Source organism: Phyllostomus discolor, chromosome 11 (assembly GCF_004126475.2).
Source record: "Phyllostomus discolor isolate MPI-MPIP mPhyDis1 chromosome 11, mPhyDis1.pri.v3, whole genome shotgun sequence".
NCBI lineage: Eukaryota > Metazoa > Chordata > Mammalia > Chiroptera > Phyllostomidae > Phyllostomus > Phyllostomus discolor.
Genome location: NC_040913.2, coordinates 384,112 through 409,151, shown reverse-complemented (window position 1 = coordinate 409,151; position 25,040 = coordinate 384,112). Strand labels below are relative to the sequence as shown.

The 25,040-nt window shown below is 64.2% G+C and overlaps 1 protein-coding gene across 2 annotated transcripts in view; it reads left to right on the top strand.

Moving 5' to 3' along the window:
• LOC114508466 (cat eye syndrome critical region protein 2) overlaps positions 1-25,040 on the top strand; it is a 79,357-nt gene that overhangs the window by 52,589 nt on the left and 1,728 nt on the right. Inside the window, exons 3-16 of one of the 2 annotated variants that reach the window (XM_036011137.1) lie at positions 8,206-8,389; positions 10,000-10,139; positions 10,828-10,932; positions 12,342-12,391; positions 13,071-13,240; positions 16,702-16,855; positions 19,147-19,276; positions 19,722-19,759; positions 19,833-19,924; positions 20,147-20,273; positions 20,824-21,215; positions 21,600-21,728; positions 21,881-22,724; positions 23,662-25,012. In XM_036011137.1, the coding sequence (XP_035867030.1) occupies positions 8,206-8,389; positions 10,000-10,139; positions 10,828-10,932; positions 12,342-12,391; positions 13,071-13,240; positions 16,702-16,855; positions 19,147-19,276; positions 19,722-19,759; positions 19,833-19,924; positions 20,147-20,273; positions 20,824-21,215; positions 21,600-21,728; positions 21,881-22,724; positions 23,662-25,012 (3,906 nt within the window). Of the gene's footprint in view, positions 1-8,205; positions 8,390-9,999; positions 10,140-10,827; positions 10,933-12,341; positions 12,392-13,070; positions 13,241-16,701; positions 16,856-19,146; positions 19,277-19,721; positions 19,760-19,832; positions 19,925-20,146; positions 20,274-20,823; positions 21,216-21,599; positions 21,729-21,880; positions 22,725-23,658; positions 25,013-25,040 lie in introns of both variants that reach the window. The other variant, XM_036011136.1, reaches the window with a different exon arrangement.

Here is a 25,040-nt window from a genome sequence, read left to right as displayed (position 1 = left end):
AGGGCAGCCGCCGCCCCGAGCCTCGGGCTCCCTCGCGCCTCACCCGCCTGGTGAGGCCGTGCCTCTGCAGACAGGTGGAGGGTGTCCCCGCCACAGCCCTGGCTGTGACCCTGCCTTGGTGGCCGTGCCCTGGCCATGCGTCCCCACACTGAGTTAGAGTCTGGGACACGCGGGCCCCCAGTCTGGCGGTCCCGTCTGGCATGCTGACCGCACAGCGGCTCTGTCCCTGGGACACGGGCGTCGGGCCAGAGGAGGAGGGGTGGGAGGGGGGGTCGAGGGCCGTGCTGCCACTCAGACACGGGGGTGCCGCTTTCCGTGGCCCCCCCACTCTCTTCCGGGGGGGGGGGGGGGGCCCGGGCGCCTGTGGGGCTTGAGCACGGCACGGTCACGTTGTGTGTGTAATTTCACGTCATAGCTGGGTTTTCTTTAAATGTGGTTACCCAAAAAGTCCTGTTTGGTAGGTGGGCGTTTCTGCCCAGCGTCTCGCTGCTGGGAACAGTTGCGATCCCCTGGCCTTGGACGCAGAGTGCACGCCTCGGGGGGCGGGGGGGCGCCCGGGCAGGTTTGCCAGGGCCATTGCCAGGCTGCCCTGCCTCTGCTCAGAGTGCGGCCAGCCGTGTGCCGGCAGCAGGCGCTGGCGCGGGACCAGGTCTTGGTCTGCAAATAGCTGGCAGCGCCGGTGGGGCGAACCGCGCGGGGACGGCGCAGCTGCGGCTCCCCAGGCCACGGTGGGAGCGCTTCGGGGTCCACGCTGTGCACGTCCTATGTGAGACCGTGGTCACGTGGCCCAGGCTGGCACGTGCCGGCTTTCTCAGAGCCTGCACCAGCAAAGCCCGACACACAGGTCAGTGGAGGAGCAAGCAGGGAACCTGCCAAAGGCCCGCAGGCAGTGAGGTGACGGTTGCGAGCCCCCCGCCCGAGAGCGGAGCCCAGGTGGCAGGTGCAGAGGAGCAGGTCCCGCGCGGCTCGGACGCAGGGTCACAGTGAGCGGCGCGGTTGCAGTCTGTGGCGGCCGTCAGAAGGAAACCTCGTGTTTACCGCCCGGCCTGCAGCGGTTGGGGGAGCCCTGACGGTCTGAGCCCACTGTCTGGGGGGCCGGCCACCTCCGTCCCCGGCCTTCCTCACGCCGCCCACAGCTGACTGCACGGCACCTCCCTCCCTGGTGGGCGGCTCTGGCTCTGCTGCCCCGGCCTCAGCTCGTCCTGCTTGTCCGGTCTCCCAGGGAAGGGCGGCGCCTGTGAGCAGGGTCCTCTGTTTGTAGTCAGACGACCCCGGGCTCGGTCTGGGTGAAAGGGGCGGCTTCACGATGCTGAGATTGCTTTTCGGTCTCTTTTCTAAAGTTGTTCATGTTTACTCAGTGAAAACTTTCAGCTTTATTTATTTAGGCCAGATGCACTCCTGGCTGTTGTAGTTTTTGGTGCTCTTGAGAGAAGAGGGGTGTCCTGGCTGGTGTGGCTCAGTGGGTTGGGCAGAGTGACCAGTTTGACTCCCACAGGCCCGGGTTGCGGGCCAAGTCCCCAGTAGGGGACTCGAGAGAGGCAGCCGCACATGGATGTTTCTCTCCCTCTTTTTTTCCCTCCCTTTTGTTTCTAAAAATAAAATCTTTTTAAGAATTAAAGAGTAGAATCACACTCGTACCTCAGGAACTTCTCGGTTTAGAACAAACTCTGTGTCTGCCTTGCACCTGCCCCGTGTGGGACCCTGAACCTGTTGAGTGGTCGCTCTGACTTCCTCGGGCCTCGGGCCCCCGCCCCCCAGCACCTGCGCTTGTGCCTGCCTCACACTGCCGTGGGGCCCATCACCCTGGGGCTTGGTGCGGCCGAAACCAACCGCAGAGGTCGGGGAGGGCCTGGGCTCTGCGGGCCGGAGAGCGGGGTGCAGCCCAGCTCTGTGAGTCGGGCCTGGGGCCTCGCAGGACTGTGCTCGCCCCGGGGCCTGGCCGGGACACATCCCCGTCTTTGTTTTCCGTTGGCGCGCAGTAGCCTTCCAGGTTGGGTCGTTCAGGGTCACGGCACCTCCAAGTTCCACAGGTCAGAGGTTGTCCGTGGCTCCTTGGTGCTTTCTATGCGGGGTCCCGGGCTGTCCGTGGCGTGGCTTCATGCAGGTCCTAGGCTGGGCTGTGCCCTTGTGTCTGCAGGACTGTGGCCCGTGGACTCTTGCCAGCATGTGGCTGGGCGCTACTGTGAGCCCTTGCGGTCGGCCCCCCCCAGCCCCCCTCCATCACGTGGCCCCGGCTCAGCCTGGAGGAGAGGGTGTGCAGGCCGTGACCGCCAGCAGGCAGAGCTCGCCTTGCAGGCTTCTGGAAGCTGCAGACTCTGACTCCAGCACAGCCCTGGACGACCCTGGTTGGGTCGTGTGCTTCATCCCGTCATGCGTGTGTGGTGACTGACGGTGTACACAGATTCTGTGTGTTGCGTGGTGGGCTGTCGGACGAGGACCGGTTGGGTTTTGGATAATCATGTGGACGGAGTTATCAACAGGAGGTTGTGGTTTGCCGCTTGGGCCAGTGGCTGTAGCAGCCTCCTAGGATGATTCTGTTTTTCCGGTTTTCCCATTAGTCTCCACTCCGAGCTCCAGGAAAGGTGCTTACGTTGATGACGTGCTCTACGGGAACGACGGGTTTGAGAAGAACGGGTGTTCTGCGGAACCACTTGAGCTTAGTTGTGAGGCCTTTCCTGCCACACTTTCTTTCACTGGGGCTCGTTTCACAGTTTCAGTCTTCCTACAAAGGGGAAATGACGGGAAGGTCAGCCAGCCCACAGATCAACAAGGTGCCCTTCTGCAGGGAAGGAAGCCCCTCTGGAAGTGTAAGTTTCTGTCAGGTCACGTGGTCCATGGGAAGACGAGTGACACCCCCCCCCCCGTTGTCTGTCTGCCCTGAGGACACGGCGAGGAGGAGGAGGAGGAGGAGGACGGTGGGACGGGGCCCCGGGGCCTGAGTGCTGGGCCTGCAGGTCGGGCCCTTCCCGTCCGTGCTCTTCGCATAAAGTCCATGCGTTTTTGCAGCATAAAAAGCAAAGTTTGAAAAAGCACCCCCAGTGTGGTTTAGAGGGGAAACCCACCCCCTCCTTGGAGGTGGATTTCAGCTCACCCTGCGCCCCCCACGCGCCTTGGAGCCGAGAGGGCGCTGGTGAAGTGCAGGAAGTGTCTGCACAGCAGAGCCGTGTGGGAAGGTCAGCTGCCTGCGGGTGCCCTGCCCCATGCTGCCCCTGCCCCTCCTCCGCCCTCGTCCTCGCCGCACGCCCGCCCTCCCCGTCCCCGAGCTGCGTCACCTCCCCGAGCTGCGTCACCGCAGCGCTGTGCTCAGGGAGTCCCGAACGCTGTCTTTTGAAATGAGGGGCTGATCTTTTTTAAGTGATCCTTCTCGGGTGTTAAACACCTGTAAGTGCTTGTTACACCTGGGGCGGCGAGGACGGCCGGCGTCCTTCGCCTTCGCCTAGGCCGCAGCGGGGTGAGTTTCCCGCCTCTGGGGGAAAGTGCCAGGGGCCGGAGCAGGGGAAGCCGGGGCGCCCTGTGCCCCGCTCGCCACCCTGTGGGGGGCGGGGTGGGCACGGAGGCCTGTGGTCCGCCACAGCCGTCCTCCGACCACACTCTGCAGGGCGCACCTGCGACAGGGCAGGGCGCGGCAGAGACCGGTGTGGGTTTTTTTCCTTTTTAAAAAATATTTTTCATTAGCAATGTTGGGTTTTTATTTGTGTAAAAACGTTATATGCACATGAAATGAAACATTTGCGAATGATCAAATGCGTTTCAGGGCTGGTGGCACCCTAGTTGTGAACTGACTGGTCTGGGAGAGGCCTGGGCCCCAGCCTTTCAGGAACCGGTGGCTGCCGTGTCACACGCCCACAGGGACAGGCACCCGCGGGTGCTGATGTCGAGCAGGCCTGTGTGATGAGCACCTGCGCCGGAAGCCACTGTGCGGTGGACTCTGCTTTTGGAGTTGAAAGGAGTTGCCCATGGTGGGGGTCACCTTGTCCCACCAGGTGACCGCGAGTGCACACGGCCAGCGCCAGCTCGTGCTCTCTGGGGTCTTCCGGTCACCCCAGCCCGTGAGGAGAGGGAGGCGAGGACGGATGAGTGCCCCGCTGCCTCTGGTTCTGAGAGTTGCCTTTTATGGGGAGTCAGAAGCCACTGAAGGTGTCCACGCTCCCCTGGCCCGGCTGTGAAACGGGCCGGTCGCGGCGCCCACTGAGTCGCTGTGCGGGGGAGGTGCGGAGGGCGGGAAGCCGCAGCGCGGTCTCCAGCAGCTGATCACCTCGGTGTGTGTGTGCGTGGGGAGAGCAGCTGCTGCAGCAGCTTCCCAAGGGGGCCGGGCGGGAACGCGCCAGCAGACTGGGCGGGGCCGTGGGGCTGGTGGGCGGGGCTTCCGCAGCTCGCCTGGCTGTGTCTCATCAGCTCTTGTGGGGCGTCGCAGTCGCAGTTTTATATCACTTTCACGTGTCGTGAAATAAATCGTGTTTTCCCCCAGCCATTTCCGCAAGAGTGGCTTTTCTATTCGTGGCTGTAAAAAGAGAGACAGAGTCCGTTGGATTTGGCCCAGGGCCCCTAGGTGACCAGCCCCTGATTCCGGAAGATTACGCAGGCTGCCATGCTCGTCCCACTAACCAGTGTGACCGCTGCGCCAGCACACAGCCCGGGTCGCCGTTTCACCGTGTTCTCCACAACGCCATCGGCGCCCTGGGGGGGCGGGGGCGCGGCGGCAGCCTGTGTCCGCGGAGGGAACGTGCATGCTCCGGCCAGGCCCCCGCTGTTCCCGGGCTGCGCTGGTGCCTCCCAGGGCCCCTCCGCCCGGCAGCAGGCCCGGCACGGTGTGCTCACCCACCTGCCACCTGTCGGGGGGGGCGTCCCAGGTTCCTCGGGGGTTGAATGACTCACCTGAGGCCACACGGGTCACAGCTGGTCACTGACACAGGACAGGTCGGACCCTGGCCGACCAGACCTTCAGCTCCCAGCCCAGCCCCACATGGGAAATGGGTCAGAGGAGGGACGCCGGCGGGAGAAGTCGGTTCTCCTGAGACCGGCGGCGCTGGCGTGTGCGTGGCTGCCATGTGTGTGGCTCGCGTGGGCCCTGCGGCAATGTCTGTGTGCTGCCGGAGAGCACGGCGTGATGTCGCAACAGCGTGTCACGGCAGGGCCCAGCTACGGTGAAACGTTGAGGTAACAAAATTTTGACACAGTAATAGGCTTTTTCATTAACTGATTAAATAACATGCTCTAGCAGCAAGCCTGATTTCACAAGATTATTTTAATAGGCGAATACTGATCATTGTAAATGTTATGTGACGATATCTACGACACCTGTAATGAAGTATGAAAGTATCTGAATTTTGTTTTTGGATTTTACTTATTTTTAGAGAGACGAGGAGGGAGAGAGGGAGAGAAATATCGGTATGTGAGAGCAACATCAGTCGGTTGCTTCTAGCACCCTCCGCCCGGGGACCAAACCTGCAACCCGAGCATGTGCCCTGAGCGGGAATTGAACCTGAAACCTTTCACTTTGCAGGATGACGCCCACCCACTGAGTTCTGTCAGTCAGATATGTTGGATATCTTTTGATGAAAAATACACATACTACTAAAATTACTGTATTTTGTTGCCTACATTTTGAATTGAATTGAACATGACGCTTTAGAGTTCAGTCAAGATGAAAATTAGTATCTTCTCAACCAAGTTCATGGACTCCCTGAACTGAGTATGTGGGCCTCTGCTTTAAAAGGCCTTTCAAATCTCAGGTTAATCTGCACGACAGAATCTGTGACTCAGAAGGAAAGAAACTGTGGGTGCCGTCGAGTGGGGGGTTCTGCCTGGGAGGACCCCCGTCGTCCGACTCCGCTTTCACGAAGCCCCTCCTCCTCTGCTGCGGCCGCCAGCCCCACCGATGGCCACAGTCTCCGGCGTGACGCTGCTGGACTCGACAGTCAGTGACCGGCTGCGTGGCCTTATTTATTTTGTGTGGGAACTGGCCGTGCCGGGTGGCCTCGGGGGGGGGGGGGCGCCCGTGGAAGTGTCTCCGGGCCAGCTGTCCTCCACGTGGCTCTGCCATCAGCCGCCCGCGGGGCCCCGTGACGGGAAGGCCGGCCCGTTCTCGCCGCCAGCTCCGGCGCCGCCCCCTCCGTGGGAGGGCGTTCACACGGCGATCCCACTCTCCCACATGGGAGTGGGGGCAGCGTCTGCGTAGCTTTTGTCCCCCCAAACTTCTGCCGAGAACAAAAGGCCTGCTGGAGCGGATGGACACTCGGAACAAATAGTTGACTTTCCTGGCCCTTGCACACGACCCGTGTCTCTTTCTTCGCCCTCTTTCGTTTCAGCCGTGTTTTACGGGGTGCATTGTACGGTGTTGGGCGTCTTCCCATTGGTTTCGGGAGTTCCGTGTTTCTGACGCTACCGTGGACGGAAGCAGTTAACACGTTTCCTTTCCGGGGGCTCGCTGCTGGCTTGTGTGCAGCACCGTTGTCTCTTGTGCGCGGACCCTGTCTCCCTGGTCTTCCCGGCCCGTTGTCGGCTCCCGAGGGTCTTCCGTGCGGCCTGTCGCTGAAGACCCTCGCGCTCCTTCCGCTCCACGCCCCTCGGCCTTCCTGGCCTCGTCCAGCGGTGCCGGCCGGGGTGATTCGAGCACACTCACTGTCCCGGTCTCAGAGGGCAGTGTTCGGTCTCAGCATTCAGCGTGAGGGAGCCCTGTGCCTTTTGTCCACGGCTGGACCGTGTTTGGCTGAGACACCGTCAGGGAACGCAAATGGTCTTCAACTGTAAGCTGCCAGGTGTCTCGGGATGCGGCGGGCTGGCCAGGCCAGGCCAGGAAACTGCTCGCGGCCAGGTTGCAGGGGCAGGCGGGGCCGCTGGAGAGGCTCTCACCTGGGCTCTCTGAGAGGGGCAGGGCTCTGGGCAAGGGGCCAGGGGTGAGGGATCAGCTGACAGTCCGTCGGGCACATGTGTGCCCGTCGGTCCGTGTGCCCAGCCCATCTCCTGCCGCTGCCTCCACACGGCACCCTGTGAACCGCAGCAGCCACACCTTGCTGTGCAGCGTATACCTCATAGGTGCTGCGGGGCCTGTTGTGGTGGGTGCAGGGGTTATCGCCAAAGAGACGTCACCACCTCCCTCTCCTCCTCACCCTCGAGCAGGTGTCCAAAAGCACTGCGTTTCCTGTTTGACTCGACCGCTGCCACACTCTGCTCTCCCGGCAGCTCAGACGGCTCCTGGTCCGGCTCCCCCTCCCGCAGGGCAGGGCCAGCCTCGTGGGCGAGAGGGGCCCCTGCTGCGTTTGCAGGGTCCCGGCTTTCTGACGAACGGACGCACCCACGTGTCCCCCTGTTGCAAAGAAACGGTTGCCTCTCTCTCTGCCAAAGAAAAATGTGGTTTGGTTGCCTAGGGCCCTTTGGTTTTTTCCAGGCCGTTCCCTCTGACTTTCCCACCGGCATAACCGTTACCGTAGGTCCCAAGTCGGCACGGCAGCGGTGGGCCTCTTTCTGGACTGGGTTCTCGTGAACCCTTGTGAGACTTGTGGGCCTGGGAGCTCTCAAGTCGAGCATTAGACGTCACGTCAGAACCGGCGTGGTCCGAGGTGTCGAGCAGCCGGTCTAGCAGTGGAGCGTGAGGTCAGGTGCTGGGCCCATTTTTGGTGTCTGCCAGCCAAAGTGCACGGGTAGAATTACCAAAGTCTGACCCAGAGGCATGTCAGTTGCCATCAGACTGCCTTAGATGTTTCCCATGGAAAAAAAACTGTCTTCAAAACTTGGAATACTGTACTTTGTCGTGTGGCTTCTCACTGACGGATAACGGAGTAGAGAACGATGGTCGCACACCAGAGCGGACGCTTGTGTCCGAGGGGTCCTCCCCACCTCTGCGCGTTAACCTGAGGTGGAAGGGAGCCGGGCCAGGTGGACCGCGCGGTCTCTCCAGCCTTGTGCGCACAGGCGGGCCGTGGCCGCAGCTGCCCGGTCTGTGCCGCCGACTGGCGAGACGCGGACCTGTGTCACCAGCATGGCTGTGCCTGGCTTCACGTCACACAACCTGTTCTGTGGGAAACCCCTGCTGTGCCCACCCTGTTTGGGGTCTGACAGCGCGCGGTCCCTGCCGGCAGGTGGTGCGACAGCGCCAGGCTGCGAGGGGCCGGCAGACCCTCCTGTGGTTCCTGTGTGAGCCCCCCCCCCCCCCCCCCCCCGTGTGTCTCGTAGTAACGTGTCTCTGTGCTGGGGCCGGCGTGCCAGGCCCCAGACCTTCCACAGCTACCTCGAGGACATCATCAACTACCGCTGGGAGCTGGAGGAGGGGAAGCCCAACCCGCTGAGGGAGGCCCGCTTCCAGGACCTGCCCCTGCGCACGCGGGTGCAGATCCTGCACCGGCTCTGCGACTACCGGCTGGACGCCGACGACGTCTTCGACCTGCTCAAGGTGCGCGCCGCCCTGGCCCCCTCGGCCGCTCGGCCTCTCCCTCCCCCATCTCCTGCACGCCCGCTCACTGCCGACATTCTGCGGCACCCCAGAGCACACTTTCTGGTGCTCCGACCAAAAAATAAGTGTAATTTGAGTCACTCACAGGACGCCTACTTTGGCTGTCTTTTTAAAAATTCGACAGTGTAAGGGAAAAGAGGTCAGTGTCCTTAAGTATCTGAGTATTGCATGTTTTTTTTTTAAGATTTTATTTATTTTTAGAGGGGGCGGAGAAAGAAAGAGAGAAACATCAATGTGTGGTTGCTAGGGATCATGGCCTGCAACCCAGGCGTGTGCCCTGGCTGGGAATCGAACCTGCGACACTTTGGTTCGCAGCCCGCACTCAATCCACTGAACTATGCCAGCCAGGGCTGAATATTGCATGTTCTTAAAATTCTTGCTTCACGTCTGTGAAAAAAAACCCTGTCTTACAACTCCCCCCCGCCCCCCCTCCCCCCCCAAAAAAACCACCCAGCACTCCAGTATGTAAAATCTGGGCATACCAAGAGACCACCAGAGCTTGGTGTGTGTAACTGGTCCCGGGACCCTTTTTTCCCCCCAAAAAAGATTTTATTTCTGGAGAGAGGGGAAGGGAAGGAGAAAAAGGGAGAGAAACATCCATGTGTGGTTGTCTCTCATGTGCTCCCCTATGAGGGACCTGGCCCTCAACCCAGGCACGTGCCCTGACTGGGAATCAAACCAGCGACCCTTTGGGTCATAGGCTGGCGCTCAGTCTGCTGAGCCACACTGGCCAGGGCTCGTCCTGGGACTCTCAAATTGGCAGAAGTGGCGTCTCTAAAACACGGCCTCTGTGGCCGGAGGACTCCGAGGCACCTGTGTGTAGGAATGTATGTCAGGTGAATTTCGAGTTTGCTTCCGTTCCCTCCACGTGCTGGAGTTGCACACGACACAGGAGAACGGTCTGTGTGTCATCAGCCACACTACCCACTGAGTTTGTTTCCTAAGGCCTGAAATCTGATTGAACGTAACCAAAATGTTTTACTGAAAACTCAGAGACTTGAGCCCATCTGTGCCAGTGAGCTCATCCCGACCCCGCACACGCCCCACCACCAGTGTGCCGGAGAAGGCCGGGCGGCCCTCCCAGCTCCGGGTTCTGTGCGGGGTCCATTCAGACGCCCGTCTTGGGACGGGGCAGGCTGTGCTGACGACGTCCCAGCTCACGGGGGGTGGCCACGGGGTGGCCGTCACTGTGCAGGGCAGCGCGGTCCTTCCTGCAGATGGAGGTGTGTGCAGCGGTGGGGGGGGTGGCCAGTGCCAGCTGGGCCCGGGGGGCTGCGGTCTCAGCGGGATGAAGAGGTCGTCATTGTGGCTCCTGGTGGGCTGCTCCTGGTGGTCTCCTGTCTGGCCATGCCTGAGACTCGTTCCCCAGCTCGCTTTTGGGGCCTCTCTTCTCGGTGCAACGACGGGGGGGTGGCCCGGGGTGGGCTGGGAGCCGGTGTCCGTGTCCCAGATGACGGCTGGCTGCCCAGGCCTTCTCAGGCGTCCGGGTGTGAGTGCTGAGTCCCCTCTCCCGTCCTGCCCCCCCCCCCCCCCCCCGCCCACGCACCTAGGGCCTGGATGCGGACAGCCTCCGCGTGGAGCCACTGGGGGAGGACAACTCGGGGGCGCTGTACTGGTACTTCTATGGCACGCGGATGTACAAGGAGGACCCGGCGCCGGGGAAGCCCGGCGGGGAGCTCGCCTGCAGCAGGTACCTCGGGCCGGGCCGGGCTGCGGGTGCCCTTGTGCAAGAACGCCCTGTGGACCGGATGCCTCGGTGGCGCCGTGGCTCCCTCCGTTTGGAACTGCCTGTCCCGGGGGCCTTCGCAGGGGTGGCCCCGGGCAGCTCGGAGCAGCAGGAGCAGGAGTCGGCTTGGAGCCTCTGCTGGTGGCGGGGGTGGGGGGTGGTGGGGTCACGGGGTGCCCCGGACTCGGCGGCGGCGCCCACCCCGGTCAGAGGCTGCTCTGGGCTGCGGCTCGTCTCAGCAGCCCAGGCACGTGGCTGCTGTGGGTTCCTCCACGTGCCACGTGCTCCGCTGCTGAGACTCCGCCTTCCTGCCAGAGTGGGGTACTGGCCCCACTGGGCGGGGACCAGGGACCAGGAGGCCCTCGGGGAAGGCCTGGAGCAGCCGTGCTCACTGCCCCGACGGGGACCCGCCCCTCCACGGCACCCCGCAGCAAGGCCGCCCTCCTGCCCTCTGCGGGTCTCTTCCTGCGGCCCGGAAGGCGCCGGGTCTGGGTCTGGCTCAGGTCACAGGGTCAGGAAATGCCGGCTCCCGGGGGGAGCTGCCGTCGTTCCTGTGTGCGCCGCCCCCCCCCCCCCCCCCCAACAGAGGAGCTGTGCTCACAGCACATGCGCACGGTGACCGGACACCTCTGTCTGATGTGCCGTTTCTCAGGGAGAGCGAAGGACAGAAAGGTGTCTCTGGTGTTCCTGGGAAAACGGGAAAGAGGAGAGGAAGGCCCCCCAAGCGGAAGAAACTGCAGGAGGAGGCTGCAGCGAGGTAAGACAGCCCCGGGAATCCCACGGTCGCAGGGCCTTTTGCCGAGCGGAACCTCACTCCCCTCGTCCCTTTGTCCTTGACTCTTTGCCGGGGAAGGAGCCGGCACCTGGACTGTGGGGGGTGCGAAGTGGCCGGTGCGTGTGCCCGGGGCAGCTGGGGCCCGGCTGCAGCTCCTGTCTCCCTCCTGGGGTCTGATGAGACGAGGGCGGCGCTGGCAAGGAGGGACCCGCTGAGAGAGCCGGGCGTGTGCCGACTCGGGGCGTGTCGGTTCTCTGGGATGTGTGCACACGTGTTTCCAGAGGGGCGGCAGCAAGTTACTCTGTGGTGAGCAGTCGGCATTTAGTAGGACTGTATTATCGCATGTGAGTGTAGGAATTCATTCTTTCCCATTAGGGAGATTTTAGCAGCAGATGTGCTTTGCTTTGTTTAGAATAGGATTTCCTAAAATAAAGAAAAGTGGAGACATTAAACATGTTTTAAATTACTTCATGTTTAATTTTAGCAAAGAGAAAGAGACTGTTAGGTTTATCAGGGTCTGACTGCGTTTCACACCCAGAAGCAGGGCCCCGCTCACCCTCCGGCAGGCTGACCGGCCTTGGTGTGCGTGTGGCTGCGGGGACTGCCCCCCCCCCCCCCCACGCTCGTCTGTTCCCGGGTCTCGGTGGCAGTCGGTCTGCAGCCCTGTCTGTGCTCAGAGACCGCGCCGCACTCTCCCACTCCCGTGGGTGCTGTTAGCGCACCTTTGCGCTGGGGACGTGGACTCCTGGGGACAAACGTACGTGGACTGTGCTGCCCTCTGCTGGTGGTTCTGTTCCTCAGCGCTCTATGTCCAATACGATATTTAAATGTCCTTAAATTACGTAAAACTTAGAGTTCAGTTCCTCCGTCACACCAGCCACATTTGAAGCGCGCAGGGGCCACGGCCACGTGTGGCCTGAGCTGCCGTGTCGGCCGGCGGCAGGACGGGGCCCCTGCGCCCCAGCCCGTCCCAGGGGGGGGAGCAGTGTCCCGGAGGAGGCGGGCACAGCGGCAGCGCCCCGAGCCTGGCACGCTGAGCAGGCGCCTCTGTGTCTCGTTGCCCGATGCCTGGACTTCGGCGCAGTCGCCGCTCGGTGGGCTCCGTTGCCGAGGGCTCGGACCAGCTCTCCTAGGGCCGTGGGCAGCCGCAGCCTTGTCCCCGGCCTGCGCCTCAGCTTTGCCCCTGCAAAGGTGGGGCTCCGTTTAACCGCGGGCAGGCGGCGGTCCTCGGTGCCAGGGTCGGTGGTGTTGCCGTTTCCTCAGTGGAGTCAGCCCTTCTGGTCCCGCCCACCCCACGCTCACACGCTCCCCGTGTCGCTGGGCCTGCCTTCCGGGGGACACGCCGGTTCTGAACGACGCCTTCACGTGTCCCCCCTTTTCCTGTGTTTCAGCGGAAAGCAGGACGGAAGCTCCTCGGCGCCCGAGCTGCGGGCGAGAAATGGTAACGGCCCGTGTGGGGCGGGGGTGGGGGGGCCCCGGAGCTGGGCGGGGGTGGGAGGACAGGGCCCCCTGGACAGGGCCCCCTGCCATCTGACCGGCCCCGCCGCCCCTCAGCGCTCTCTTCCTCGCCCCTCAGCTCTCTTCCTCGCGCCGGGTCTGGGCCGTCCCCTTCCGACGGGCGACTCGGTTCGGGAGCGGCTCCCTTCTCGGTGGCCCTGCTGCCCGGCCGCTGTGGCCCGGGCACCCAGACACCCGGGGGGATGGGTGACACGGGTGACTCCTGGAAGGGCTGTCGTTTTCTCGCAGCACCCGTCCCTGCCCAGCGGCCGGGACGGGCGGGAGGGCAGTTTGCAGAGTCTCCGAGTCAGCGGGACGGGGAGGCTCCGCCGAAGGGCAGGCCCAGCCTGCGGCGCAGGGGAGGGGACGCACGACCACATCCCTGCCACGTTCCCATCCGTCCGAGGAGAGGCCACGAGGGCCACGCGTGTGGCCTTGGGTCGGGGCGCCCTCTTCGCCGCGCACGCTGACAGGGACAGAAGCGTCAAGAGTGCACGGGGGAGCACCCTGCGCACCGACGGTGGCCGGCCCCTCGTCCTGCCCGCCCGCCTGCCCCGCGCAAGGGAGAGGGGCCGGGGGAGGCCCTCGTGGGCTCTGTGGGCCAACCTCCGCTTCCTCCCCAGGCTCCCAAGGGCCCGGCCAAGGCACCTGGTGGCTCCTGTGCCAGACGGAGGAGGAGTGGAGACAGGTCACGGAGAGCTTTCGGGAGAGGACCTCCCTCCGGGAGCGGCAGCTCTACAAGCTCCTCAGCGAGGACTTCCTGCCCGAGATCTGCAGCATGATCGCGCAGAAGGTGCGCCGGCCGCCCCGCCCCTGCCCCTGCCCCTGCCCCCGCCCCCGTGTGTGTCGGGGGGGGGGCCCTCCCTGGGGGCCGAGGGTCTCCTTCTTCTCGTCCAAGACGTCCTCAGTCAGCTGTGACCCCCCCCGCACCCCATCCCCTGTAGTCCCCAGAGGACGTCACCGAGCCCGAGGGTCCCTGCACACCCCCCCGAGTCTGTGCTCCTGCCCCTCAGCCGCCCCTGTGTCCCTTTCCCGCTGGGCGGCGTGGGCTGACGAGACCCACGTCCTCTGGGCTGTAGCGGTGCCGGCCCCTCCCCCGCCCCCCTCCAGGGCACGGGCGTCAGAACCTGTCCCCCGGGGTTTCATGGACACTCGCCGACTCCTGACTTCCAACGTGTCTCCCCGTGCAGACCTGGTCTCTCCGAAAGCCCGCCTCAGAGTCACCCCCCACGCGCAGTCCCGCCGCCCCCTCCCATGTTGACCCCTCTCTGCTGGGGGCTGGGGCAGCTTCGACCCTAGGAACCGCGTCTGGGTTGCTGCTCCTACTCACGGCACCTGGCGCTCGGCCTTCCCCTCGGCGGGTGCTCCGGAGCGGGGTGCGGTCTGTGTGCAGCCTGCCCGCACGCCCGGGGGTCCGCAGAGGGCTGCCGTGTCCTCCGCCGTGTCCTCCGCCGTGCCTGCTCTCCGGCTGCTGCTGTCCCGTCGGCGTCAGCTGCCCGGAACACTCACGCAGCCGAGGGGTTGTGGGCGTGCGCCCTAGGGGGTGGCAGGCCACTCCAGACCGGCCCCCAGCCAGCCTGGACGGTCCGACGGCGTCCCACGGCCTGGCTCAGTGTCGGCGTCACTTCCATCAAAGCGACAATGGGATAGGACACGCCAGGATCTCGTCTTTGAGTATAATCTACCTTGAGCCTTGCAAAGGGAAAAACTTATTTAAACTTTTATTTTCTTCTGAATATTTGTGTTTACTTTTTACTTCTTTTTTTCTCGGGCTCACAGGTGTGTTCTTGCTGGGAGCTGAATGGCCCAGCGTTGCGTTAGCTTTGCCCCAGCAGATCCGGGCGGGCCTGCTCCTGATCTCCGGCCACCTTCTCCCTGGCGGCCATTAGGTCCTCCCTCACCAGCGCCCGGCCCTGGCCCTCCGGCTCTGTGCCGGGCCCCCTCCCATCTCCGTGACCCGGGTCCCATCTCCGTGACCCGGGCAGGCGCCACTCTGGGCTGAGTCAGGCTGTGCGTGTCCTCACTGTGGACTGAGCGCTCCTGCAAGATAAAACGTCCTGTCTTCTCAGCAGTGGGCTGTTTCGTCTGTTGATGTTGCTCTTGAGTTTTAGATACAAGCAGCCGTGGTGTGGTAGCGATCCTGATGTCTGTCTCGGCACCAGGTGGCCTGGAGATGACCTGCACTGTGGCCTGGGCTTTGTGGCTGTGCTGAAACCGCAGGACGCTGGGCCTGCGTCCATCGCCGGGGCGCCCGGCCTTACCGCCCCAGGGAGTCCTCCGGTTTTGACTCCTGGGGAGAACACCGGCCCCCGAGACCAGTGCTGAGGGTGGCTCTGTGGGGAGCGTTCTGCTGTGGGCTGGGCTCGACCAGTTGCGAGGTGGGCGAGGTCTGGCTGGGGGTCTGGGGCCGACGCCCTGCCCTCTGGCGGGGCAGTTCGGAGGGGAGTCCTGGGTCGGCCTCTCCTTCCTGCACCCCTGAGATTCGGAGATTTGGATCTGAAGTTGCCCCAGAGGTTCCCAACCCTCGCCTCATATTTTTGAATTCTTGTTTCTTCATTCTGTTGTGGTTGAATGTTTGGTTCTTCCTTCTGGTCCACACCGTTGATTTGAGTCCCAGTTTCCTTCCCTTCACTGTTGGTTCCCTGTACGTTTTCCTTTGTTTCACTTTGCATAGCCTGCTCTCTTTCCTCTATTTTGCGACCATAACTCAACCAGTTTCGTGAGCATCCTGATCACCAGTGTTTTGAACTCTGCATCTGATAGGTTGGCTGTCTCTTCATCGCTTAGTTCTACTTTTGGAGTTTTGATCTGTTCTTCCATTTGGGCCATATTTCTTTGTCTCCACTCACCTGTTATGTAGTAAGGGAGGAGCCTTATGTGTTCGCCAGGGAGGTTCAACCCCTGTCTCTGTTGCACACCACGTTTTCATCCAGTTGTCCATGGATGGACGCTTGGCTGCTTCCAGAACTCGGCTGCTGTAAATAGTGCTGCAGTGAACATGAGGATGCACGTGTTTTTGAATTCGTGTTTTGAATGTCTTAGGCTAAATTCCCAGAAGTGGGATTGCTGGGTCCTGGGCACTTTCATTTTTAATTTTTCAAGAACCCTCCACACTGTTTTCCACCGTGGCTGCCCCAGTCTGCATTCCCACCAGCAGGGCACAGGGGTTCGCTTTTCTCCACGTCCTCGCCAGCACTTGTTGTTTGTTGATGGATTGATGATGGTCATTCTGGCAGGTGTGAAGTGGTATCTCATTGTGGTTTTAATTTGCATCTCTCTGGTGATTAGCGATGTTGAGCACCTTTTCCTGCACCTGTTGGTCATCTGTATGTCTTTGGCAAAAGTCTCTTCTGATTATCTGCCCATTTTTTAAAAGATGTTATTTATTTATTTATTTTTAGGGAGGGGAAGAGAGAGGGAGAAAGAGAAACATCAGTGTGTGGTTGCCTCTCGCATGCCCCCTACTGGGGACCTGGCCTGCAACCCAGGTCTATGCCCTGATTGGGAATTGAACCGGCGACTCTTTGATTCGTAGGCCAGCGCTCAATCCACTGAGCCACACCAACCAGGGCCATCTGCCCATTTTTTATTTGAATTTTTCTGCTACTGAGTTGTATAAATTCAGTTTTTAATGCTTACATGTTTAGCAAGAACACTAGTGTGTGTACCAAAGCCCAGTTTTACTCACTGTTTTATTAGTGAGGTATAAAAGTTAAGGATTTCAATGGAGAAGCCAAAGAATTTATAGGTATGACCCCTGGACACGAACTAAGGCGGGAAATGCTGGTGGGAGGTGGGGTGCAGGGTGGAGGGGAGTGAGGGGAAAATGGGACAACTGTAACAGCATGATCAGTAAAGTGTATTAACAACAAAGGTGAGGGGTCACAGTGCCAAGTCTGTCTGGCGACCTCAGACGAGGGGGCTCTGTGAGATTCCGCTTGGGCCGGACGTGAGGTCCAAACACCACCCGGTCTCTGGCCCGCCGTGCGTGCGTGCGTGCTTCTCCGGCCGCCACGTCCCCGATCGGCTGCCTCCCTGCGAGGGACCACACTCGGTGTCGGCCGTGGCCCCGCTTCCCGTCTCCGTTGTTTTATTGTCAGCGTGTGTGTGTGTGTGTGTGTGTGCATTCTTTGGGTGATAGAGTGGGATCGATTCCCCAGCTGTGCGGTACGACCTCCTGAATAGACCGAAATCAGAAACACCGGCTCTCGCTCGGAGGGAGGAACTGACCTCACGCCCGCTGGCCCCTCCCAGGAGACGCCCCTGCTGGCCCGGATGGAGAAGCAGAAGCGCCGGGAGGAGGAGGAGGAGCGCCAGGTGCTGCTCGCAGTGCAGAGGAAGGAGCAGGAGCAGATGCTGCGGGAGGAGAAGAAGCGGGAGCTGGAGGAGAAGGTCAAGGCCGTGGAAGGTGTGCGGGCGCTCGGGGTGGTCCATGGGCAGGTGTGCGTGGTGTGGGCAGGTGCTCCTGCGGCCGGAGCCCTGCGCCGGGTCGGTCTGCAGGGGTGGGGAGTTGGGAGCCGGCTCTGGCCGGGTGCTGGCCGGTCCCGACTCGGCCCTGAGCTGTGAGCCGTCTTCGGTGCTGCGGATTCATCGGGGTCCAGCCTCGTTGCCGTGGCTCCTGGGCCCCACTGGGTGTGGGCCACACACGCCTTCCTCTCGGTCTCCTGCTGACTCTCACCTCTGCAGTGTCCTCTGTGCGGAATAGGAAAAGGTGAAGTGGCTGACAGCTGAGTTCATAGGCACTGTTGTAAGCACCAGTGAAATCACGCCTGTTTGATCAAAGCCCCTACACAGAACCAGCGGGTTTACAGGAAACCCCAAGGGCAGAGGGGCCCTCGGGGAGGCCCTCAGCCAAGTCCCTGTCGCGGGGGCGGTTCAACCCGAGTCGGAGGTGCCACCCGTGGGTGGTGGGCGCACCTGTCTCGGTGATTCGTGCAACCCGGCTTCTTAAGAGGTTATGGAACATGCGGGAAGTTTTGACTCTGACTGAGTGTTTAATAATAAAAAAACATTTTATAGTCTTAAAATTCACACAGAGAAGCAGAGGGCTAAGATAATTTCCAAAACAACGTGGTGGGAACCCTGCTTCTACCAGGTGACGAGAGTGACAGTGACCGAGGCCGGGGCGCGGGCCCGGGGTGGGTGGTGAGTGCAGTGGGGCAGGCCCCGGCGAGGGCGCTGGGGAGGGCTGCGTCTCTTGCTTCTCCTGCAGGAATAATTTCCAGGTAGACAAAAGGACAAAACTGTTTTGAAGAACATACAGGTGAGTATCTTTAAGATACTGAGATAAAAAGGGAATTTTTAAGTATAAAGAAGAGTTCAAACTGTAAGGGGAGAGAGAGAGATAGATTTTGCTATGTTGTTTAGAACTTACATGTGGAAGAAACACTGTAAACAAAGTTAAAGACAAGTCACGGAGCAGAAGAAGATGATTTCACACACAGTCAGCAGAGTATTTAAAGCACTTCTCCAAATCAGTAAGAAATCCAAACCCTACAGGGACACAAGGGCCAAGTTTATGAGCAGGAAATTCAGCAGGGCATGAATAAACTGCGGTGTGTGCATCATCACGCCAGTCATGAAAGGGGAAGTGAAACCATGCACAGGCCGCGTCACCCCCTCGGTTTGGCGGAATGCTGGCTGTTCCCCGGCCAGGTGGTGGTCGAGGGCAGTGCCAGGAGCAGCTGTGGCCCCTCGGCACCGGGACGGTGAAGGCAACACACCCGCCGGTCCGACAGTTCCATGCAGGTTCTGCTTCCGGGAGGGCTTCCATGCAAACGGCAGGAAGTCTTGGGGAAGCACTGTTGTTACAGTGTTGCAAGAGGCAACAAAATTGCAGGCAGCTGGAAAAGGGGCTGTTAACCTGGGAAGCACCGTGCTCAAGTCCAGGTGGAAATGTTAAGCTCTGACGGCTTGCTTGGGTAGATACAGGGGTATCCGTTAATGTAGTTGCACTTCTCTGTAAGCTTGAAGTCATTCTCTTTAAAAACATTAACAGCTTTTAGAGGCAGTTCATAGCAAAGTGCCTTTGATTGACTGGAGCAGATGCTCTGGTCCATCCATGGGACGGATGTGGCAGCCGGGATGCTGCTGCAGACACGTGTCAGCCGGAGCACGGGGGCGGGAGAACAAGGCCCGTCCTGGCTTCTCCCTCCCATCTTCCCCTCCTGCCGACCTCCTGGGAGGGCAGGTGTGTCCCTCTGAGCCGGGAAAGGCTCTCAGCTGCAGGGCATCGCTCCCTGAGCTCCCAGCCAGCCACCCCTGTCGCCTGCGCAGGGACGTCCGTGTGGTCTGGGCCGAGAGCCTGGCCCCGGGGCTGCACATCGCCCTTTGGGGCGGAGGAAGGGGTTGCAGCGGCGGCAAAGATGATTCTCCCTCAGCCTTCTGTGCTGCTTTTGGTTTTTCTTCTAACTTTGTTGTTCTTCAGCCTTGCTCTTTGCCTCCCCCCACTGTCCAGGGCTTGTCTGCTGCCCTCCTCCCTCCGCCTGAACGCGGGGCGGCCGGGAGGAATGCTGGTTTCCGGCTGCCGTAAGGCACTCCTCCATGGAGGCGCCCGGCTACTGCGGGGGCACGAGTGGGGTCGTGAGGCGGCTCCGGGGCCGCGCCTCCCCCTCCCCTCGGGTGGCGAGGACCGGTCCCCGAGGCCTGGCTCCGCAGGGAGGACGCGCCTCACTGGCCGCGCGCCTTGTGTCCACGCAGACCGAGCGAAGCGGCGGAGGCTCAGGGAGGAGCGGGCGTGGCTGCTGGCCCAGGGGAAGGAGCTGCCCCGGGAGCTGTCCCACCTGGACCCCGGCTCCCCTGCGAGGGACGAGAGGAGGACGAAGGACCTGTGAGTACTTGCAGCGCGGGCAGCAGCCCCCTGTGGCCGCTACCTCAGCTCGGGCCCTGTGCCCGTGGGCGCTGACCTCGCTGCACCCTGAACACACCCGTGTGTGCGGTGGGTGCTGCCGGGTGCTCACGCGCCGTGCCTCCGTGCTGCGCTGGCGAGGCCTGGGGACGGGTGCGCTGCTGTGAGACGCCCGGCACGGGGCCCTGGCTGGGCCAGTGCGTCACCGCGCAGAGGGGAAGGCCGTGTGCCCCCTTCTGGCTGAGCGTGCTGGCCCCCACGCCCCTCCTTCCGCCCGCTCTGGAGCGCGCCGCTGTCACTGACGGGCCTCGGGTGGCGTCGCCGGGTCTCTGCCCAGCCTTGGCGCTGCCACCTGTGCCCGTGGTCGGGCGGGGGTGCGGGCGCCGTGGTCGCTGCTGTGCTGATTTCTCACTTCGTGGCCCTGCAGCTTTGAGCTGGACGACGACGTCACCGCCATGTACAAAGGTCAGTTCCCGCCCCCGCTGTGGGTCCCCGGCGGCGTGCTCTGCCGGTGCTGAGCCCGTCCTCTGGCTCTCAGTCCTAGACGTGGTCAAGGCGCACAAGGACTCCTGGCCCTTCCTGGAGCCTGTGGACGAGTCGTACGCCCCTAACTACTACCAGATCATCAAGGTAGCCAGCCCTCCGCGGTCACCCCTCGGACGGTCACCCCTCGCGGGATGTGCGTTTCGCCCGGTTCCCTGTGTTGTGTCTGGCTTGGTGGGAGTGGCCTCACCGCGGTCCCTGAGAGCCAGGCCGCTCGAGGCTCCGGCTCAGAGCAGCGGCACCCCTGGGCCTCGTGCAGGTCAGGGCGTGTGTCTCCCCCCTTCTGCGACCTGGCGTGCCCCATTTCAGGCCCCCATGGACATCTCGAGCATGGAGAAGAAGCTGAATGGAGGCGTGTACTGCACCAAGGAGGAGTTTGCGAGCGACATGAAGACCATGTTCAGGAACTGCCGGAAGTACAACGGGGAGAGCAGTGGTGAGCGGGGCGCGCCCTCGTGGCCGAGAGGGAGACCCCTGGCCCTGAGCAGCGGGTGCTCCAGCAACCCCGGGCCGCCTCCTCTGGGCTGGGGGGAGGAGGTGCACCAGACCCCTCGCAGTGGGCCCCCTCCTGCTGGGGAGAAGCAGCCGGGGCCGCGGGCGCCGCTGTTCCCTGTCGCCTGCAGGCGGTGGGGGCCGCTGGCGTTTGACAGTGGCCCTGACAGCACAGACGCAGGGTAGGAGAGCCGCGCACAGGCCCCGCGGCTCCCACTGACAGGGTGCCGGGGCTCCGGGGGCGGGGACTCGGGGTCTCCCTGCCAGGGCTCCGTGTGCTGTCGTCTGAGACCTAAGGGGGCTCCGAGGTTGTGGTCGATGCTCCTCAACTTTGCCCCAGGCCAGCGGAAACTTAGTTACGGTCCAGCCACGCCGCCCGGAAGCCCTTGGGACAGGAGCCCCGAGCTGCCCCCGTCGCTTCCGGGGGGTGTGTGGGCGGGAGCAGCCCATCCTGTGGGCGCTGCCCTGGCGCCCAGCGACGCCTCTCCCCGCAGAGTACACCAAGATGTCGGACAACCTGGAGCGGTGCTTCCACCGGGCGATGGCGAAGCACTTCCCCGGCGAGGACGGGGACACGGACGAGGAGTTCTGGGTCAGGGAGGATGAGAAGCGGGAGAAGCGGCGCAGCCGGGCGGGGCGGGGCGGCGGCAGCCAGGTGTGCACGCGCTCCCGCGACCCCGAGGGCCCCAGCCGGAAGCAGGCGCCTGCGGAGAACGGAGGGAAAGTGCTGCCGCCCTCCCGCCGGGCCCCCCCCTCGTCCGGAGACGGCCCCAGCAGCAGCCCCGCGCAGCCCCCTCGGGACACGGGGGCCACCAGCGGCCGGGGCCTCGCTCGTCCCCCACACTGCAGTGGGCCGCCCAGCCAGGCGCCTCTTCTGGGCCCGACGGTGAGGAGGCTGGGGCCCGGCTGTGTCGGTGCTGGTGGGCGCGGTCGCAGGGCCAGAGGGCCTTCTGGGTGGGGGGTGCAGGGATCTCCTTCTCCCCCTTGGTCTGTCCGTCCGTCCTCCCTCCTCCGTGATCTGCCTCGGTGTGGGCAGGCCCTGGGGCGGGCAGGCCCTGGGGCGGGCACCTCGAGGTGGCTGTGGAGGGCAGAGGTGGCTGGGAACTCCGACCTGTCTGTCCTGCGTGGGGGCGGGGGCTGCTCCTGTCCCTGGGCAGCCCTGCCTCTGTGCCGCCGGCTGGGGGTGGGCGGGCTGCCGGGCCCGCTCCTGAGCCTGTGCTTGTTCCTCCCTTCCTTCCCGCTCTCCTTGCCTTCGCGCGGCACCCCGCAGCGGCCTGCGGTGCCCGGGACGTTCGGCCCTCTCCGAGGATCGGACCCTGCCGGCCTGTTCGTCCCCTCCCGGGTCCCGGAGCCGCACCCCGGGGAGCCCCTGCAGCAGCCACAGCTGTTTGCTGTGCAGGTGAGCGGGCCAGCCCGGCGCGTCTCAGGCTCCGCCCCACCCCGGCGGGGTGCCGTAACTGCCGCCCACGCTGGGAGGTCCGTCCCCGGAGAGGATGCGCCTCGGGCGGCAGGTCTGCTGAGCACGGCCGTGCCCTCTCTTCTCGTTGCCAGCCTCCGGTCGGGACGGACAAACGCCGAGGGCCTGGGCTGGGCACGCCCGACGAGAAGCCCGTGTGTGGGGGGCTCGCCCACCTCTCCCACGGGGGGTTGCGCCCGGGGCCCCTGCGCCTCGGGCACGGGAGTGGCCCGGGTCAGGATGGAAGTGCGTACCCCCCGGCTCAGTTCCAGCCCGGGCTGATGGCGCCCCGGCACGGAGGGGTCCCGGCCCGGCCCCTGGACTTCCCTGAGAGCCCGGAACTTCCTCCCAGCCACGTGTACCGCCCGTACAAATACCTGAGCCGAGCTCACCCTGCCGTCTGGAACGGGAACCACGGCACCGTGAACCCCGGGCCTGCGGGCCCCGGCGACAAGGCCCTTCTGGAGGCCGGCCTCCCGCACCAGCCGCGCAGCCTGGGCCACGCGGGGGTGGACTCCCGGGGCATGCGGCCGCCGCCGCCTCCCGGCCAGTGGGCCGAGCGCCCCAGTTTCCTACCTCACGGCGTTCCCCCTCCGGGGTACATGCGGCCCCCCTGCAGGCCCGCTGGGCCCCGGCTGCAGCCCCCGCCGCTGGCGCCGGGCCCCCTGTTTGGAGCCCCCTCCCAGGCTCTGCGCGGGGTGCAGGGCGGGGACTCCATGATGCAGAGCCCCGAGATGCTGGCCATGCAGCAGCTGTCCTCCCGCGTGTGCCCGCCCGGCGTGCCTTACGCCCGGCCGCCCGCGCCCCCCCACGTGCCCGGCCCCTTCCCGCAGGGGGCTCACACCGTGCCGGTGGGCCTGCCAGTCCCCAAGCCTGCCTTGGGGGACCCCGGCAGGACACAGGACAACAGCGAGACGCGGGAGCCCGAGCACGACCCAGGTAATTGACACTTCCGTCCGACTCCCGCCCTGGGCGCTGTCAATGCGTGCGGGATCTCGCTGCGCGGCAGGAAGCCGGACCTCGACTGGTTTCCAGCCGCCTCCGCCTGGACCGCTCAGGGCCCAGGCCACCCCCGTGCCGTTTCTGACCCAAACACCCAAGAGGGTGTCTGGCGCTGGCCCCCACGCAGACGCAGTGCTGACGGGCCGGCCGCGAGCCTCCGACCGCTGCCATCCTCGGCCCCATCTGCAGACGGCGACTCCGGGGGCTGGAGCCTCGGGGGCCAGGCCGAGCGCAGCCTCTCGAGGGGCGGGGATGAGCTGCTCCCGGGCAGACTGGAGCCAGCCCGCGAGTCTCCACCCCCGAGGTGCCGCGGGGCCAGGTCTCAGCAGGGGCTGGAAGTCCAGTCGTTTCTGTCCTTGTGCCCCGGGGGCGCACGTCCCTGCGGACTGGGAGCGGACAGGGGTGAGGTGCAGCGGACCCTGCAGGAGTCCTCAGAGGCCCCTTAGGAGGAGAGGGCACTGGAGTCGGAGGCAGGGAACACCCTGATCCCGTAGGTGGCGGGCCTGGGACTTGGGCTGACTGGGGAGGAGAGTCCCGTGCCCCCCCCGGGACCGGTGGCCCCGGCGGAGCTCTCTGACACCGGGTCACTCGGCGGCACCCGTGGCTCCTGGGGAAAGGCTGTCGTCCCCGCGTCCTGTGCCGGCAACACAGCACAGAGGGCACGAAGTTCGGCTTCCACTGGGCAGCCTGCACCTTCCACCACCACAGCCTGGGGTCCTGGGAGGCCTGTGGGAGTGTTGTGTGCCTCCGGCCTTGTCCTTGAGCAGGAGGGCGCGGGTGTCTGAGGTTTTCGCGGGGCTCGGGGTGCAGCCCTGTCCCGTCTCAGCGGCGGAGCTCTGAACTGGCCCCGTCTCCGCTTCCCTTGCAGCAGCAGCGTCCTTGCCTGGGCTCGAGAAGCCCCCCGGGGCAGACGCCTCCGACGGCAGGCACCTCCCGCAGCCACCTCGCCCTGCGCCCCCCCGGCAGAGCTCGCCCCGGGACGGGGGGGCCGAGGGCCCCGCGGCCTCTGAGGACAACTGCCGGGCAGCCAAGGGCAAGAGTGCCTGGGCCTCGGAGAGCAGCTACCCCGGCCCCACAGCTCAGGGGTGCACGAGGGACCTGCCCGCGCTGGTCGGCCGAGGGGCTCTGCCCGAGAACGGGGTGCTGTCTGAAGGGCCCCCGTGCGGCTCGGAGGGGAAGGGCCTCGGGGGCTGTGGCCTGGAACAGCCCCTCTGTCCCAGGGGCAAAGCGCTGCAGGACCCTGTGCTGTGTGCCGGGCCGAGCCCTGCGACGCCCCCCGGCGCAGACCCCGGTACGGCGGGGGGCGCCCTGGGCCAGTTCCCTGCCCTGTACCTGCCTGGCCTGGAGTACCCCGGCTCGGCTGCCCACTTCCACGGCGGCGCTGGCCTGCAGGGCCTGGGCCCCGCCCTGGGCGCCAAGCCCTCGGGGCCCCAGCCGTCGCATTTCCCGCCTCGGGCCTTCCACCCCGGCAGCCCTCCCTCGGGGGCGTTCCCCCGGTATCGGCCCCACCAGGGAATGAGGTATCCCTACCAGCCGCCGCCTCAGCCTTCCTACCACCACTGCCAGCGAACTCCGTACTACCCCTGCGCCCAGGGCTTCCCCGACTGGCAGAGACAGCTGCCGGCCCCGGAGAGCCCGGGCGGGCCCCCCGCCAGCCAGCCGCCCCCCCCGAGGCCCCTGTTCTCGGACAAGAGCACCATGGTCAGCCTGCAAGGCTGTGAGACGTTGAATGCTGCCTTAATGTCCCCCGCCCGCGTGGACGCGCTGGCCGCCAAGGCCGCCACCGCCGACGGGCAGGGCCCCGGCCCGGAGGAGGAGGAGCTGGACGAGCCCCTGGAGCGGCCGGAGAGCCCCAAGGAGTTCCTGGACCTGGACAACCACAACGCGGCCACCAAGCAGCAGGGCGCGCTGCCTGCCAGCGAGTACCTCTACGGGGCCCCGCCTCCGGCCCTGGGCGCCGGGATGGGGTTTGCGCCCCCCGCCTTCCCGCCGCACGGGGGCGTGCTGCAGGCCAGGCCTCCCTACGCCCCGCAGCCGGCCGGCCACTTCCAGCCCCGGGCCTTCGCCTCCGCCGTGGCCTCCCAGCCCAACGGCCTCCCGCCAGAGGGCCCCGTCTACCGCTGCCCGGAGGACGGCCTGGGCCACTTCCAGGCTGTGATGATGGAGCAGGCGGGGCCGGCGGGGGCAGCGAGGGGGCCCTTCCAGGACGCGTACAGGCCCTCGGGGTAAGCTCACTCGACTTGTCGCTTCCCC